Source organism: Coregonus lavaretus, assembly GCF_964263955.1.
Source record: "Coregonus lavaretus genome assembly, chromosome: 24".
NCBI classification, from domain to species: domain Eukaryota; kingdom Metazoa; phylum Chordata; class Actinopteri; order Salmoniformes; family Salmonidae; genus Coregonus; species Coregonus lavaretus.
This window is the reverse complement of record NC_140011.1, coordinates 26,642,196-26,660,295: the sequence shown is the minus strand read 5'-3', so window position 1 is coordinate 26,660,295 and position 18,100 is coordinate 26,642,196. Positions and strand designations below refer to the sequence as shown.

At 43.6% G+C, this 18,100-nt stretch overlaps 2 protein-coding genes across 3 annotated transcripts; one reads left to right on the top strand and one right to left on the bottom strand.

Moving 5' to 3' along the window:
• Positions 1-950: 950 nt before the first annotated feature.
• LOC311099309 (inactive phospholipid phosphatase 7-like) lies at positions 951-6,945 on the bottom strand (the record flags this gene model as incomplete). The annotated part of the gene is made up of 2 exons (XM_084140030.1): positions 951-1,339; positions 6,480-6,945. 2 exons carry the CDS (start codon positions 6,943-6,945, stop codon positions 951-953), a joined length of 855 nt encoding a protein of 284 aa, XP_083996156.1.
• A 2,385-nt stretch (positions 6,946-9,330) lies between these two features.
• Positions 9,331-17,495, top strand: LOC311099935 (protein FAM78A-like). 2 transcript variants are annotated; one of them, XM_084140651.1, is made up of 2 exons: positions 9,331-10,198; positions 16,634-17,495. In XM_084140651.1, the coding sequence occupies exons 1-2, from the start codon at positions 9,876-9,878 to the stop codon at positions 17,157-17,159; spliced, it is 849 nt and encodes a 282-aa protein (XP_083996777.1). In that variant the 5' UTR covers positions 9,331-9,875; the 3' UTR covers positions 17,160-17,495. The 2 variants fall into 2 exon arrangements, with proteins under 2 accessions (XP_083996777.1, XP_083996778.1); XM_084140652.1 differs by lacking the exon at positions 9,331-10,198 and adding an exon at positions 16,456-16,528.
• The last annotated feature ends 605 nt before the right edge of the window (positions 17,496-18,100 follow it).

Sequence of the window (18,100 nt, the reverse complement as noted above, 5' to 3'; positions counted from 1 at the left end):
ATACAGGTCCAACCCAATTAAATCTTTTTATGCGGAAGCAAAAAGGCTACGGCTTAAATAGTCCATAATATCACAACAAGAATAAGCAACCAAAAGAGATAGCAGAAGACAAATAAATGAAATAAATGAAGGCATACAGTAGTTATAAAGCCTTTGATATCAGGTATAATTAATTTTTTGTACACTCCAGTGAACATTCAGGACTTTACCCAGCATAGGTTTACTCAGTGACTTCTACCCTCCAAAATACATTACATTAGACACTCAATGGTACACACATAAGAAATCTTGCATGCATACATACAAACACGCACAGACACATGCACACACACACGCAATCACCCATATACACACACATATGTCACAGTATCAATGGTAACCCCAAGCCTGATGTACTGTAGATGACTTCACACAGACGTTGTTCAGTTACTCAGAGAGGCATGAAATCAGCACCATAACAAACTGACTGTGTCTATCTGTTTGGTTAATGCTTAGATTGCAGCAGAGAAGGCAAACAATGTGGAATATACAATGTACAGATCTATGATGAAACTGCTAGCCTTAAACAAATCAAAACTATCTTTTGAAACTTATTTGGATAGGATAAATATTTAACCCTGTATCAAAATCCCTGACCTTCTAGACAACAATCATGTTATTTGTTTAACACATACAGCACAATTCAATGACAGCAAAAATCTATTCACATTTGGAGTCCAGTCCATCTGTTTCTCAACAATTTATAGTTTTTAACAAATGATAGTTTCCAGCAGAAAAATACAAACAACATCATTGAAAGGAAATCAAGATAAAGCCAGGGCAGTAGGCCCTGATCAGGGAAAACTCTGTTCCAGATCATGTTAGGAAGAACTCATGGCCCTACTTTTAAGGCTTTATAAAGCCAGGCTTCACAGCTTCAAAAAGGTGTTGAGAGCCTTGATAGATAGTGCTCAGTAGAAGGAGCTCCAGCTGAGGGTCCCTATAGAGATGAGGGTCTGACAGGCGCTGGACGACAGCCACACCGTCTCCACCAGGCTGAAGTGCAGCAGACCCAGGGCGAAGCCGCACGCCATGTCGGTCAGGTGGTGCCTACCCAGCAGCACCTGGGACATGCCCACCAGGAAGGCCCAGAGCACCAGCAGGATGCGAAGCGGGACGGCCAGGACCAGGTGGGACAGCAGGAACTTGGACACCATGGCAGCGCGGCTGGCATGGGCCGCCGGGAAGGAGTACACATCCATGACACAATAGTCCAGGAATCCCGGACTCATCTCCCAGGGTCCTTTGCGTTTGATCAGCTTCTGGACTCCGGCCACTGTCATGACATCAAGCAGAAGGGCTGAGGTGGGAAGATAAAAAAAGTATTATGTTGCATGAAAAAGCCAAACTAGATCAATTAACCACAGGTCAGTAAACCACAACACACAATATCTGTAGTCAAAAACACATGGAGATCAATTAGCTTGTAGTTTGTGTAATTTGCTCTATATCTGCTACATTTACATTTTAGTCATTTAGCAGACGCTCTTATCCAGAGCGACTTACAGTTGGTGAGTGCATACATAATTTTTTAGATTTTTCATACCACAATCCTGGCATTGCAAACACCATGCTCTACCAACTGAGCTACATCCCTGCCGGCCATTCCCTCCCCTACCCTTGACGACGCTGGGCCAATTGTGCGCCGCTCCATGGGTCTCCCGGTCGCGGCCGGCTACGACAGAGCCTGGATTCGAACCAGGATCTCTAGTGGCACAGCTAGCACTGCAATGCAGTGCCTTAGACCACTGCGCCACTCGGCATCAGTGATGAACAACGCAGGCCAGGCGGTTCCCCAGCAATGACACAGTGGCTTGTAGCCCTTTCCTGCAGTCAAATGACCTAGTGGCCTCATGGGTGGAATGTTATTAATATTTTTCATAATTTCATAATTAATAAACATTCTTTCAAAAAATCTGCCGAAAATCTGGTGTTTCTATTTCAAACAGTTTTGTTATATTTCAGTCTTCTGTGATGTATATAAATTCAAAATTGAATACGTTCCAACTTTATATCTGCCATGGTACAGATGTCTTCTTTTTGTAAGCTCATAACCATGTGCGTGAGGTGTATACTTGTTTCAAAGTAGATTTGTTTAAGATTACCAAGAAACACTCTGTGTGACCCTGATTTAGCCCACTGCAGTAGAAGGTTAAGAAGAGCCAAGAGTTTGTGGAACAGTGGCGCATCGTCGCATCTCCTCTCTCTTCCCTGTGTGTGATCAGAATGTATGAGCCTCTATGCTACAGCATCCCAATCGGCCACATTATCAGGCTAGCAGCCCAGTTACTCTCTAAATAGGTCTGGAAGCTAGCACAGAACTGAGAGAGCACCTAGCTTATAGTTCAGCTTTGGCTTACTGTATGTGCACTTGTCTGTCTGTGTAGTGATTTGATCTGAGGCGACTGTCGCTGAGAGTATTTGCAAGTGAAATACTGAGACAGAAACGTTTTCCACCTCAAACTCTTGTAATAAGACTGGAGAATACTTGAAATACTGTAGATGTACAGTATAATAGACTTACTTATGATTGGGTGTGATAGATCATTATTAATTATTTGGATATGACTCACCTACAGTACTTGATCCTGTCCTCAAGTGTCTCTTTTCTGTCTCTTTTTAGCAGCAAAATATCCCCACAATCACATTTTTGATCACCCAGCTACCCTGTGGAACCTGTCAGGACTCAGGATTCAGACATTGATGATGCTGTCTCCTTCCTGTACACCCACCCACACACATAACCCCCTAGTTCTATTGTAAATTATAAACTGGGTGGTTCGAGCCCTGAATGCTGATTGGCTGACAACTGTGGTATATCAGACCGTATAACATGGGTATTTCAAAACATTTATTTTTACTGCTCTAATTATGTTGGTAAACAGTTTATAATAGCAATAAGGCACCTCTGAGGTTTGTGATTTATGGCCAATATACCACGGCTAAGGGCTGTGGCCAGGAACTCCGCATTGCGTCGTACTTAAGAACAGCCCTTAGCCGTGGTATATTGGCCATATACCACACCCCCTTGGGCCTTATTGCTTAAGTAAACTTCTAGCAAATTAGAATTCACAGTGTTCACAGACCATTAAGGAAAGGAAAGTTGGGGAAATTGAAAGAAGGCAGAGAGAGGGGAATGGACAGCATGGACGTGAGTATGTGGTACCTTGGGGTCATTCTGGGACAATGGGGACACAGTGCTGAGCTGCCAATGAAAGCCAATGGTGTCAGCTACAGGACCCAGCTCTGCCCCCTGATATAGCCCACCTCAGCACTACTGAAGGTGAGGGGAGAGGAGAGCCAAGCCATGGATTTCACCAGCCTAGAGTCAATGTTATCTATGCAAAAAAATATGTATATTTCTGTCTGTCTGTCCATTCCTGAAGGCAAAATGAAGTGAGATAGAGATGTTATTAAGAATTATACTGCATTCACAGCTGCCTTAATCAGGATGTTTGTTCAAACACGGTGGTTCCCTATCCTATCCAGGATCATTATTAATGACCTGAACAATGACCTGAACATTGCCCAAACACAAAACTTTCCCAAATTAAACAGATTATAGACTAAACACAATACAGATTCAGTCCACAGATTTGCAGTGTTTTTCTGAGTAATCCCTCTACTGGTATAACACACGCAAAAGCCTCCCACACACACCTGCCCAAAGCAACCAGGCATCCAGCATAGGAGCAAAAATAAAATCCCTTAGGCTTTCATGTGTCAAATGGGACATGGTGAATTCACTGGTATGAACCAGCACATGTTGGATGCCAACATGGTGGGCCTACAATAGCAAAGGGGTGTGTAGGAGTATTTTTGATTTAACCCTTAATTTACCAGGTAAGTTGACTGAGAACACATTCTCACTTACAGTAACAAACTGTGGAATAGTTACAAGGGAGAGGAGGGGGGATGAATGAGCCAATTGGAAGCTGGGGATGATTAGGTGGCCATTATGGTATGAGGGCCAGATTGGGAAATTAGCCAGGACACCGGGGTTAACACCCTACTCTTACAATAAGTGCCATGGCATCTTTAGTGACCACAGAGAGTCAGAACACCCATTTTACATCCCATCCGAAAGACGGCACCCTACACAGGGCAATGTCCCCAATCACTACCCTGGGGCATTGGGATCTTTTTTTAGACCAAAGGAAAGAGTGCCTCCTACTGGACCTCCAACACCCCTTCCAGCAGCATCTGGTCTCCCATCCAGGGATCGACCAGGACCAACCCTGCTTAGCTTCAATGGCACATAGCTGAATGGGTACTTTTGAACTATCACACATGCACACACACACACACACGCACGCACTCTCACACACACACACACACACACACACACACACACACACACACACACACACACACACACACACACACACACACACACACACACACACACACACACACACACACACACACACACACACACACACACATACACACAGGCACAGTGGCCCCAATTTCACTCAAATCAATCTGGGGTATAGTCTGCTGGTTTCCTTTGCAGACGTGTGTCAAAAATAACCACCTAAAATTAGTTCACCATCTAGGATGATTCCATTACTGCTAGTTAGGGAAATCAGGGTCATACTTTAGGTACTGTATGTTACATTCACGTGACTATAGCAAATGTAGGGAAATAACCTTTTATTTATTTATTTTATTTCACCTTTATTTAACCAGGTAAGCCAGTTGAGAACAAGTTCTCATTTACAACTGCGACCTGGCCAAGATAAAGCAAAGATAAAGCAAAGCAGTGCGATAAAAACAACAACACAGAGTTACATATGGGGTAAAACAAAACATACAGTCAAAAATACAACAGAAAATATATATACAGTGTGTGCAAATGTAGCAAGTTATGGAGGTAAGGCAATAAATAGGCTATAGTGCAAAATAATTACAATTAGTATTAACACTGGAATGATAGATGTGCAAGAGATGATGTGCAAATAGAGATACTGGGGTGCAAATGAGCAAAATAAATAACAATATGGGGATGAGGTAGTTGGGTGGGCTAATTTCAGATGGGCTGTGTACAGGTGCAGTGATCGGTAAGGTGCTCTGACAACTGATGCTTAAAGTTAGTGAGGGAGATAAGAGTCTCCAGCTTCAGAGATTTTTGCAATTCGTTCCAGTCATTGGCAGCAGAGAACTGGAAGGAATGGCGGCCAAAGGAGGTGTTGGCTTTGGGGATGACTAGTGAGATATACCTGCTGGAGCGCATACTACGGGTGGGTGTTGCTATGGTGACCAATGAGCTAAGATAAGGCGGGGATTTGCCTAGCAGTGATTTATAGATGGCCTGGAGCCAGTGGGTTTGGCGACGAATATGTAGTGAGGACTAGCCAACAAGAGCGTACAGGTCACAGTGGTGGGTAGTATATGGGGCTTTGGTGACAAAACGGATGGCACTGTGATAGACTACATCCAATTTGCTGAGTAGAGTGTTGGAGGCTATTTTGTAAATGACATCGCCGAAGTCAAGGATCGGTAGGATAGTCAGTTTAACGAGGGCATGTTTGGCAGCATGAGTGAAGGAGGCTTTGTTGCGAAATAGGAAGCCGATTCTAGATTTAACTTTGGATTGGAGATTCTTAATGTGAGTCTGGAAGGAGAGTTTACAGTCTAACCAGACACCTAGGTATTTGTAGTTGTCCACATACTCTAGGTCAGACCCGTCGAGAGTAGTGATTCTAGTCGGGTGGGCGGGTGCCAGCAGCGTTCGATTGAAGAGCATGCATTTAGTTTTACTAATGTTTCATATCATATTAAGGAAGTAAGTCTAATCAAGTATTTATTACTTAAATAAGGTACTTTGGAAAATTATTCCACTGTAGCTTTTGTACCAGCTGCCATAGTGGGGATAAGAAGTGCAAAGCAGTGTGTAAGCCTGTATCTTGATATAGGCCTATGCTTGACACTGATGATAATGACTTCACTGAGTCTTTCGATGTAGGCCCCTGGCTTGTTAAAATGTCTACTTATAGTTCTTCAGTCCAAAGTAAACTCGTGATATGTGGAGCCTAGCACCTGTTCCCCAGGCCTGGTTCTGTGCTGGGTGAAGGAGAGAGGGTCCATGGAGGGCTAGGATTTCCTAATTACCTGCTTCTGATCCTCTACCATGGGATGCTTTAAATTCTGGTGGACAATGACATATTTTAGTGAGAAGCATTAACAGTTAACAATCATGGCATAAATATTAGCCTATTGACATGGGTTATATAGGCCTAATACAGGGCCAGGGATAAGGAAGTAGAGAGATGTGATCATATCAGTAGGCTGCCTAGTCTACACCTATTAAAAATGCACTGATAGACACACTATAGCATAATAACTAAACCATTAAAGAAGAGCTGAATCATACATGTACAATGCAATAACTGAAGTATTACACAATGTGTTTTGGGTAGAGTGAGGAGTGCATTTACCAAGTAATAGGTTGACCAAGACCTCTTGTCCCGCCAGCGTATTACTCCTTGTCAGACACACGATAGTGCCAAAGATCCACGTGGTGCCGTGTCCCGTGAACGCGAGCAGGGTGACCATGGAACGAACGCTGCCCCAAGACGACGACGTGTAGGCGCAGACCCCCAGGCGCTTGGACAGACAAATGTCAATGGCGAGGAGGGAGCTCATCGCTATCTCCTTGAAGGAAGGGTTCAGCTGGATACAGTCCTCCTCGGGCAGTTTCGTGGGCTCTTTCCGATCCTTGTTGGCACTGTCGGTAGGTTCCTGCGGGTCGCACGGCTGGCTTGCTTGGTGTTTGGGTTGACCCGGTCGCCGGCTCTCCGAGTTGCCGCTCCGTAGGGGCTGGTTCAGGGACATGAACTCTGGTCTGCTCAGGACGTTGTTCCGATCCCGCGTCCTGGACCTAGAACTCGGAATTGCGGGCATTTTGGATTGGTCCCACTTCGCCTCCTTGGTGAAAAAAGTTACTGTACTACGTTTCAGAAGGTCAATTTCTCGTTTTACACACGAAGGCTAAATGTCCAAAGCTAAGCCCTGTCGTCCTTCCCCTCCTGCGGCCCTACCAGATATATTTAGCCCGGTTGGAATGCGCGCTGCCCATGCTGCTGTGTTTAGGCTACAACGGGATCCCTGCTTGCACGAAGAGGCGTGACTGGTATTTGCCTGGGCAAATCAAATGAGATACAATCTACAGTGAAAACAGATTGTCATCATCAGCTTTTAACATGTCATAAACTAAAATATACAACCATCAGCAACTAACATGGAATGGCATAACGTTTTGTTTTGATCCTGAATGGCAGAAACTAAAGACACTGGTTTTACGCATAAATAGATGGGCAATACTATTCCTGTTATGCTCAACGACAGACACATTTTTGTTATCATCTTACCAGGCCGGTATAAGAATGGGCTTTCGTTCAGATCCCTCTCGCGCGTTGCGTAACACGATTGGAATTTAGAGAACACAGCAAGGAATTCTTAGTTAGACTGATAGACTGTAGCCCCGATTCTATTAAAGTCAATCAAGGAACAAGCATCCAAGTCATTCAGTATTTACAAAAGATGAGAGCTCAAAAGAAGAGAGCTCAAAAGATGAGATCTGTCAGTCGTTTTCCCGTGGACATGACGTAGCCTACGCACAATCCCACTTCCACCGCGCTCATCCACGGACGCGATTTTCCGGATGGGAGTTCTCCAAGGTTCTTAAATGGACAGCGACAGAGACGCTCTCAGCACGAACCCATGGCACGCCTTTGTCAATTTGTCAATGACCAAAAATAGAAGAAAAGAAAACAGCAAATCAAGAAGAAATAACAAACATTCAATTATGAAAACTTACTTTATCCTATAGATTAAAAAAAAATTCAGGAGCATTTTAAAAGTAAGGCTATTAGGCAAAAATAGGCCTACATTTAAATGATTTTTTAAATATTTAATATTCACCAATTTATATTTTCTAATTGGTCATGCATCCAAATTGATGTGAGCTATAGACTATAGCCTATAACATCGCCCAAAACATTCAATTAAATCAGGGCTATTCATTTAACTTTGACTGATCGAAGTAGGCCTATTATAGCCTGAATTCTGTGCATTTAATAAATGTAGCAAGAAACCCATCACTACATTTCCCAGAATGCTTGCAGTGGCCAGGGGAAGTGTCGTCTCAAAGGTAGGCTACTTAAAGGAGCTGCAGCTCAAGCCGCTGAAATAGACCAATGCGGGTGGGTGAACCTGCTGTGGCCGCGATCGGACCAGCGCAGAGAAATGACAGTCTGTCCAGGAATTGGGACTAAATTATACCCAAAGGACAGGGATCGAGGAAGGAGCCTGGTTGGGTTATCGGACATTCCATGATTATAATTAAAATAGGTTTTTATTTGTTGATCTACAAGAAGATTGGGATCCAAATGGAGAGGGGAAAGTTGACCTGGTTGCCTTTGAATGTTGCTCGGTGTTAATTCTAATAACCGACGATGAAATAACTGTAAATTGAAATATTACCACTACTGGACCTTGAAATTGATCTTAACAATAAAAGAGAAAGGAACCAACTGGGAAGATAAAGGAATTACCACTCGAACCAAGCGCGCACTCATCTAGGGCAGTCCCATAAACTGTCTTGAGGGGACAATAAAAAAATACTGGCTTGCCTTGCATTGACCAAAAGTGTGCTGAACCTCTATTTTTTCAAATAGAAAATATTGGGTTTATGATACAACAGGCGTTTTGCAATGATACTACGTCCAACTGTTTAATTTGAAGATAACCGTTTCACTTTCCCTATAACCTTTTGCATACCATGTCTAAAATGTGCATCGACTTCGGGTACGGACAGCAATATTTATTCTTATCGGTCATATAATCCCTGTGCACAGAGTTATTGTAGGATTGCACGCGGGCTGTGTCTATTGTAGTGAGGACCTTCAGCAACTTATTCCAGATGGGTTATTTATTATGTACGTGCACCTCATTTAGTCATAATGTATTTTTTTATGTCACATTGTTATAATTGTCGTAACACTGGGGTCAGTGAAAGGGGGTTTATTACTGTGGCATTAAGTGTTAACAGTTTATTGTTACAGAATTAAGACGTTGTTCAATGCAAGCCATTGCTGGCTGCAGCCCTCTTATCCACACAAAAACAAATGTTTTGGAATAAAAACCTTTCACCAGTGACCGAACTGGTGGCTTATGGAAATCAGAATGCGTAACCGAGGGAAAAGTTGATTTTACGCACACTCAGTAGGAAATTGAAAGTGTACATGAATAGGCTCACAGATGAGAGGCGCTGAGCTCCGCCAATATGACGTCGAAATGTTACGTTAGCAGTTTTTGTAAATTATGCGTCACAATTAGCAATTACTTCTGCTTTATTCGACCACAAATTAGGCCTAAATGTGAATCTTTGCTGGTGTACATCTCCGATGGTCGCAAGTTGCCAGTGATCGCTGGCGACCGCACGCTTCTCGTGGGGGTGAAACAGATCACACAGCACAGACATCTGAAAAGGCACTTCTATTGATGGAGGAAGCTTCAAGACACGGAAAAGAAAGTTGCATCGGCCCTTTTTTGGTGATGTAAGCGGATCGCCAACGAAAAGCAGAAAGCATGCTGCTGTGAATTTAATTACAACTCTTCCATTATTGAGTAAAATACTACATTTTCCCTCAGTGTTGGAATACAGAACTGGTTGCAAAATGCATGGCTTTTATGAACATGTCAGCAAAGTGATAGCCTAGTCATTCTCAACGGAGAACAGTGGCCATTTGCCAGTGCCACCCTTTTTCGTTTTTTGGGTCTTTTTTTAGTATTGAAAATGTGGATGCAATTGTGAATTTGTTGCTGTTTCCATGCGTCTTTCTCCTCCAGACCTCAGGACGTTGTTGTGGATTGTATTGCTATTTAATGCAATGGGCTGTATCCAGAGTATCAGGTGTAAGCCCAAGAGTTTCCGTGAAAGTATCATCGTTCTCGAGGTGAACTCCTCAATCGACTCCAATCCAACCAGCATCGACGAGTCATCCAACGTGGTTCTGCGCTATCGGACACCGCACTTCCGAGCCTCTGCTCGGGTACTAGTGCCGCCCATGGCCTGTAAAGAGACGTGGACTGTTGGCTGGATCCAAGCATGCAACCACATGGAGTTTTACAACAAATATGGAACCAAAGGGATGTGAGTATCAACCTAAACCCAACCCACATAACAAGGGAACGTATACAACCATGTGAAATGTAAGTCTAGGCCTACTTCAAGTTCACCAACGGTGCAGGTGATGCAGTAGGCTACTTCGGGCTACAGTCTAATCAGGTGCAGAGGCAATCACATTTGAGTAGACTAAGACCTAATATAAATAACCCTGAATTAAAATGCCAGACAATACCTGCCATCCGTAATCTACCTCATGTTTCATATTCACCTCTCAATGGCACTGGGGCTTTGACACCTCCAATATATTTTCGGAGATTGGAGGGCTAACTCCAGAACGTCAACAGTCTGCTGTACCTCGATGCTGGAGCACACTTGCGTCATGATGACTTCCCGGGAAAAGTTAGTGGAAATTAGGAAAGGTGGAAAAGCCAAGGCACATTTTTATTCATACTGCAAATCCATCCTTTTGCAAAATCAAATCAATTATTGGATTGAAAAAACCCAAACTATCAAGAAAAAAATCCACTTTTATATCTCATGTCCATGGGGATAAACCCTATGCCCCTATGTCATTCAAAGACCTAAAATATTAATATTTTCCCACAAAGTTGGAAGAACAGAATCATCTAGAATGTCATTGTATGCTGTAGTGTTAAGATTTCCCTTCACTGGAACTAAGGGGCCTAGCCCGAAACAACAGCCCCAGACCATTATTCCTCATCCACCAAACTTTACAGTTGGCACTATGCAACTTTTCTATTGGCACTATGCATTCGGGTAGGTAGCGTTCTCATGGCATCCGCCAAACCCAAATTCGTCCGTCGGACTGCCAGACGGTGAAGCGTGATTCATCACTACAGATAATGCGTTTCCACTGCTCCAGAGTCCAATGGCGGCGAGCTTTACACCACTCCAGCTGACGCTTGGCATTGTGCATGGTGATCTTAGGCTTGTGTGCGTCTGCTCGGCCATGGAAACCCATTTCATGAGCTCCTGACGAACACTTATTGTGCTGACGTTGCTTCCAGAGGAAGTTTGGAACTCTGTAGTGAGTGTTGCAACGGAGGACAGACAATGTGTATGCGCTACATGCTTCAGCACTTGCCGGTCCCCTTCTGTGAGCTTGTGTGGCCTACCACTTCGCAGCTGAGCTGTTGTTGCTCCTAGACATCTCCACTTCACAATAACAACACTTACAGTTGATCGGGCAGCTCTAGCATGTCAGAAATTTGACGAACTGACTTGCTGGAAAGGTGGCATCCTATGACGGTGCCACGTTGAAAGTCACTGAGCTCTTCAGTAAGGCCATTCTACTGCCAATGTTTGTCTATGGAGATAACATGGCTGTGTGCTCGATTTTATACACCTGTCAGCAACGGATGTGGCTGAAATAGCCGAATCCACTAATTTGAAGGGGTGTCCACATACTTCTGTATATATAGTGTATCAATTCACTGTCTCTGGTGCATAGAGAGGCGATAGTGTCCTTGAAGATGCAGTACGCTTTAGCACTGTTGGATTCTATAGAACGGTGAAGTGGGCAAGGACTGAGTCCACAATTTTCTTTAAAGCCAAGGCTTTCATAAACACTCCCTGTTCAATTGATCCATTCAAGCTGGGTTTCATTGTGAGGTAGGCTACTGGAGTCAACAGAAACTGTATGTATGAGAAATCACATTATTTTCCAAATATTACGAAATTAGTTAAAGTGAGCTCAGGCAGTTAGCTCAAATTGACTACACATGTTAGAATCACCTATGGCAGCGATTACAGCTGTGAGTCTTTCTGGGTAAAATTCTTCAAGCTCTGTCAAGTTGGTAGATCATTTCTAGACAGTCATTTTCAAGTCTTCCCATAGATTTTCAAGCCTATTTAAGTGAAAACTGTAACTAGGCCACTCAAGAACATTCAATGTCGTCTTGGTAAGCAACTCCAGTGTATATTTGGCCTTGTGTTTTAGGTTATTGTCTTGCTGAAAGGTGAATTTGTCTCCCAGTGTGTGTTGGAAAGCAGACTGAACCAAATTTTCCTCTAGAATCTTGCCTGTGCTTAGCTCTGTTCCGTTTCTTTTTATCCAAAAATGTTTCCTAGTACTTGCCGATGACAAGCATACCCATAACATGATGCAGCCACCACCATGCTTGAAAATATGAAAAGTGGTACACAGTGATGTGTTGTGTTGGATTTGCCCCAAACATAACGCTTTGTGTATTCCGGATGTAAAGTACATTTCTTTGACACATTTTTTGCAGTTTTACTTTAGACCCTTATTGCTAACAGGATGCATGTTTTGGAATATTTTGCATTCTGTACAGGCCATCTTCTTTTCAGTCTGTCAGTTAGGTTAGTATTGTGGAGTAACTACAATGTTGTTGATCCATCTTCAGTTTTCTCCTATCTGTTTAAAGTCACCATTGGCCTCATGGTGAAATCCCTGAGCGGTTTCCTTCCTCTCCGGCAACTGAGTTAGGAAGGACGCCTGTATCTTTGTAGTGACTGGGTGTATTGATAGACCATCCAAAGTGTATTAATAACTTCACCATGCTCAAAGGGATATTCAATGTCTGCTTGATTTATTTTTACCCATCTACCAATAGGTGCCCTTCTTTGCGAGGCACTGGAAAACTTCCCTGGTCTTTGTGGTTGAATCTGTGTTTGAAATGCACTGCTCGACTGAGGGACCTTACAGACAATTGTATGAGTGGGGTACAGAGATGAGGTAGTCATTCAAAAATCATGCTAAACACTATTATTGCCACAGATTGAGGCCATGCAACTTATTACGTGACTTGTTAAGCACATTTTTACTACTTAACTTATTTAGGCTTGCCATAACAAAGGGGTTGAATACTTATTGACTCAAGACATTTCAGATGTTCATTTTATATTAATTTGTAAACATTTCTAAAAACATTATTCCACTATGACATTATGGGGTATTGTGTGTAGGCCAGTGACACACACAATATCAGTTTAATCCATTAAAAATTCAGGCTGTAACACAACAAAATGTGGAAAAAGTCAAGGGGTGTGAATACTTTCTGAAGGCACTGTATACCCAGAATGCAGAGGGTTTATCTTCACCCGTTGCAGCATGGGATGTTTCGGGTCTGCATGTCAAAGATTACACACACCCAATACTACAATCCCCTACATGACCTCCTCCCCTTGCCCTAGTCTGGCTATGTGTGTTTGTCTGTGTGTGTGTGTGTGTGTGTTAATCTATCGCACTGGGCCTAAAGAGCTACTGAATGGAAAAAACAAAATGAATGCTGTGTGGAGATTAGAGAGACGTCCCTCGGCTCTGCAAACGAAACATAATATGAAAAGAGAATAGAGAGGAGAGTGAGAGAGATTAAACTGGTATTAACAACCCCCCCCCTCTCTCTCTCTCTCTCTCTCTCTCTCTCTCTCTCTCTCTCTCTCTCTCTCTCTCTCTCTCTCTCTCTCTCTCTCTCTCTCTCTCTCTCTCTCTCTCTCTCTCTCTCTCTCTCTCTCTCTCTCTCTCTCTCTCTCTCTCTCTCTCTCTCTCTCTCTCTCTCTCTCTCTCTCTCTCTCTCTCTCTCTCTCTCTCTCTCTCTCTCTCTCTCTCTCTTCTCTCTCTCTCTCTCTCTGAGCAGCTATCACCTCATATGGCACAAATACTGAACACATCCTCTATTCTGGGCAGATCAATGGCCAAAGTAAATGTGCATCTCCTCTCTCATCTAAGCGACACATTTCTGCTGATTTGGGATTATAAAAAGAATGCCCCGGTAGTCTGATTTGTAAGGCTATACAGTAGCATTTCCCCCTTATGCTTTTCTGTGTACCGAGAGCCTACTCTCTGAAAGAGAGGACCACGATTTCCCTGTAAGACTTGTCGTTAGTCTTGACAAATGCCTTCATACATTTAAGCTCATTACCATAATCATTCAGTGCTGCCCTTTTGACTGCAATCTCAGAGAAAGACAAAAGTTATTTAGTAGCTTCTTAATAACACAGAGAGAGCTGTGTCATCCATGTTTGAGGAGACAGTTAAGATGCAGGACATAAGTTATCTCTTTCTCTATTGAGACTGCTGTTCTGAGTTACGTCAATTACGGCAGTAAACTTCCAGAATGCTCTGGTCTAATTGGACAGAGCGACTCAGGATAATACTGTGGATGATTTCTCTGTCGGCTCATGTGCGTGCCCTAGTTTTGGAATCTGCCAGACACTCAGTCTTACGGTCGCTGTGATTGGAAAATAGAGTAGAGCATCAGTAGTCTAGCGTTCTCTTTGTGTGGTATAGTAGAGTTAGGTGTGTATCACACTGATGTAATGCTACACACACACACACAAGAATTCAAGCACGTAGGTGGAGACGTACACAGTAAGCACGCACACACACACACAGACCTCACACACCCTGGTAAGACTCAAGGGGGCGGTCCCAAGCAGTTTTTCCAGACTGTGCACACTCGCTTCAGCACAGAGCCACAGACTTAGACACACCACATCCACAACATCCCCCAGACAAACTCACACACCCACACAAAACTGCCAGAGCCCAGAAATCGTTCGTCCCCACCAGTATCAGACAAAAAAAACAAATAGCTGAACTGAATATGAACTGTATCCACGTGTTGTTTCTTGTTGTGATATTGCTAGAGATTTACACTGTTGAACGCATTTATGCACTCTATCTGGTGATGCTGGGCTGTTATGTTTGAGATGCAAGACACATTTCCTGAAAGGGACACAATAAATAATAATAATTACACACACACACACACACACGGCTCAAGGATGCTATGATTGATTACCCTGAATCAGCCAGCCTGCCATCCCTGTGTCTGAGTAGCCCGTCTAAATAATTTCTCCCTTCCCTACTTGGTAAAAGGTGATTGCTATCCATTTTACCTGCAATAAAACCTCCTTTATAGTAGCACAATTCAGCTATATCACTTTATAAGATGGTACAGCAAAGTGTTGGTGTCTGCTTGTCATGTATCTAGCCCCTCACTCAACATCAAAAGAAGCCAAGCCTGCCACTACTGTTGATCGGCCATTTAGTCTGTTGGGTTCTTCCTAGTATCTATTTCAATAGAGCACCTCCCATGGTTTTGAATACTGTTCTGAAAATAGTATAGTACTATAATAAAAATGCCATCTATAAAGAGTAGGTAGATCCTGTAGTATCATTAGACTTCCAATAGGGGGAGAAAGAAAAAGGTAAATGTTTTTGCTTTTGGGCATGTTCTGTTCTCAAGAAACCATGTGTTAGCAAGATAAAAAATACAAGGAGTGCTTTGTTGGCCATTGTCTGTAGTCGTTGGCCCTTCACAGTGAAATTGATGTAACAATTTGGCTCCTGTCAGAGATATATTTATAGATGTAAAGATTGCTGAAGTATTTTTGGAGACAGATCGATAGAGAGGATAGGATAGTGATTTGTAGCGACAAGAATGGACATGGATAAAACACACACAGATCATTTATTTATAAAGCCCTTTTTACATCAGTAGTTGTCACAAAGTGCTTATGCAGAAACCGTGCCAATGTCCATGCAGGCCTGTCATGTGGCTGGTGATCACACTGTTATATACAGCAGTTCTGCTGATCCTCCACTTCTGGGAGAAAGGTCATTTTCTTCCTGCCGAGGGGGAATCGATAGGCGGATGGACCGGATTGTTTATGAGGTGCCTCTATCCCACAATGTCACCAGCTGCGTCTCAATACTCCAAAATTGCCAAAGTGGCCTCTCCTCGTTTCCTTCACTTAATTCACTCAGATCTGAAATAAGGGTGGACGAGGAAAAGCAATCCCAATAGGCTTAGGACATATCGCTTTCACCTATCCTGTGTTGACAGATCATTGGTCAGTGAGAAATGAGAAAAGGAAGCCATTTGTGATTATTGCCATGCATCTACAGTGACTTACTACACAGGAGTGGGTTAGACAGGCAGGGAGGCTGTTAACAATGGGAACCTGGGGTGTGCTGTGATTGTGCTGCCCTGCCCTGATTCTCAATAGCTACTGAGATGATGTTTGTATAACAAACCCACTCTGCCAGGCTGTTTGAGCCTCTCATGGAGAAAGTCTCCTCCACTTTTCTTATCCTCCAGCCTTTATTTAACAGCGGGTAAGAGCCTATTACGATTGATATCTCACTCAAATACGTTTTGTCAGCAAAGCAGTAGCCACATGCAGAGAGATTCCCACTTGTAAAACAAGTCTCACCTTCTTGTTTCCACTTCCAGGTTAAAGGAACAGTTCACCCAAAATTCACACCATAAAACTGGTCTAAAATCGAGTTCCGTTGACAGTTCACACCATCTGTTGTGTAGATTTAGCTATATTTACACATGGATACTTCAATCCCATGTGAATGTGAGTGATTGGCACTATCTTTGATTTTGTCGTGAACTATCCCTTTAAGCCTCACTCTGTTTTCCCTTCCGGGTTAAATCTAACTACCTGCTTTTCCACTTCCAGGTCGAGCTGGGAACTCCCTGACCTGCGGGATGGCAAGATCCAGGCCATCAGCGACTCGGACGGCGTCAACTACCCATGGTATGGCAACACCACAGAGACGTGCACCATCGTGGGCCCCACCAAGAAGGACACCAAGTTCACGGTCAGCATGAACGACAACTTCTATCCCAGTGTTACGTGGGGCGTGCCTGTGAGCGACAGCAACCTGCCGCAGCTCAGCAGCATCCGCCGTGACCAGAGCTTCACCACCTGGCTGGTGGCCATCAATCAGGCCACGGCCGAGACCCTGGTGCTGCAGACCATCCGCTGGAGAATGCAGCTCCACATCGAGGTGGACCCAGACAAGCCCTTGGGCCAGAGGGCTACGCTGCGCGAGCCCGTGGCCCAGGAGCAGCCCCATATCCTGGGCAAGAACGAACCCATCCCCCCCAACGCCATGGTCAAGCCCAACGCCAACGACGCTCAGGTGCTCATGTGGCGGCCAAAGACCGGGGACGCCATCGTGGTCATCCCGCCCAAATACTGACTGACCTCTGGGGGTTAAACGCTCTTCCTCTTCTCCCACTCCTCTACCTACACCTCACTTTTCCTTTCTTCTCCTTTTAACCTTCCCTCAAGCTCCTTGCCTCTATTTGCCTCTACGTTTCCCACCTCTCCTCTCTTTTTTTGTAAGAATTGAGCGAGAGAGGGAGAGAGAGAGAAAGTGAAACAAGGACAAGAGCAGCTTGGAGAAAGAGGACACTCATTGCCTATAAGTGGGAGCTGAAGCTGACTTTAAAAACAGGAGTGAACAAACTGCAACCATTCTACCTTCAAACTGGGTCGGGTTTCACTGTGCTAGATGAAGTAATTGCAAAAAAACAACAGAAACTGCATTTTTGGTTCAATTTTTTGGATTGAGGAGTGTGTGTGAGTTGAAAAAATAACATAGTATTTATGTTCATGTTTATGTACATGGTACATACATGTATATGCACAAAGTTTGCGTATACCAGTTGTGTATTTATTTATGGGCTGGGAGAGAGTGCATTTTTTGTGAAAAAGCGCTATTCTGTGCTCTACATGAGGGATACGTGAATACGAACCACATCGGGGTGACATGTCATTTTAGTACTTTTTTAAACATGCGAGACATTCAATCCTAGCTGCCTTAAGTTTGCATCGCTTTCCACTGCAAACTTTTAGCCTTTAATCATGTGCAATGCAATATTCCTTAACATGTCTTGTCTCTTCTTCCATCCAGACTGTTGGTGCTGTTGTGTGTGGGTTTAGGAACGGAACAGTGGCACCAGAGTGCAAATGATACTGTGACATTTTTTTATGGGCCTAATAGTAAAGACATGTAAAAAATATATTACCTTTTAATGTGGAATGAACACAACCAGTCATGATGGTTTTATCTGATTGTCAAACAAATCACTTCAAAAAGTAGGTTACCTGCACACCAAAATAATTCCAGCATCCCAA

Bases quoted from the DNA above. Each gene is read 5' to 3' on its own strand.
- LOC311099935 (XM_084140651.1), top strand. From the start codon at position 9,876: ATGCGTCTTTCTCCTCCAGACCTCAGGACGTTGTTGTGGATTGTATTG. The intron at 10,199-16,633 runs GTGAGTATCAAC...TTCCACTTCCAG, and splicing joins AAATATGGAACCAAAGGGAT to GTCGAGCTGGGAACTCCCTG.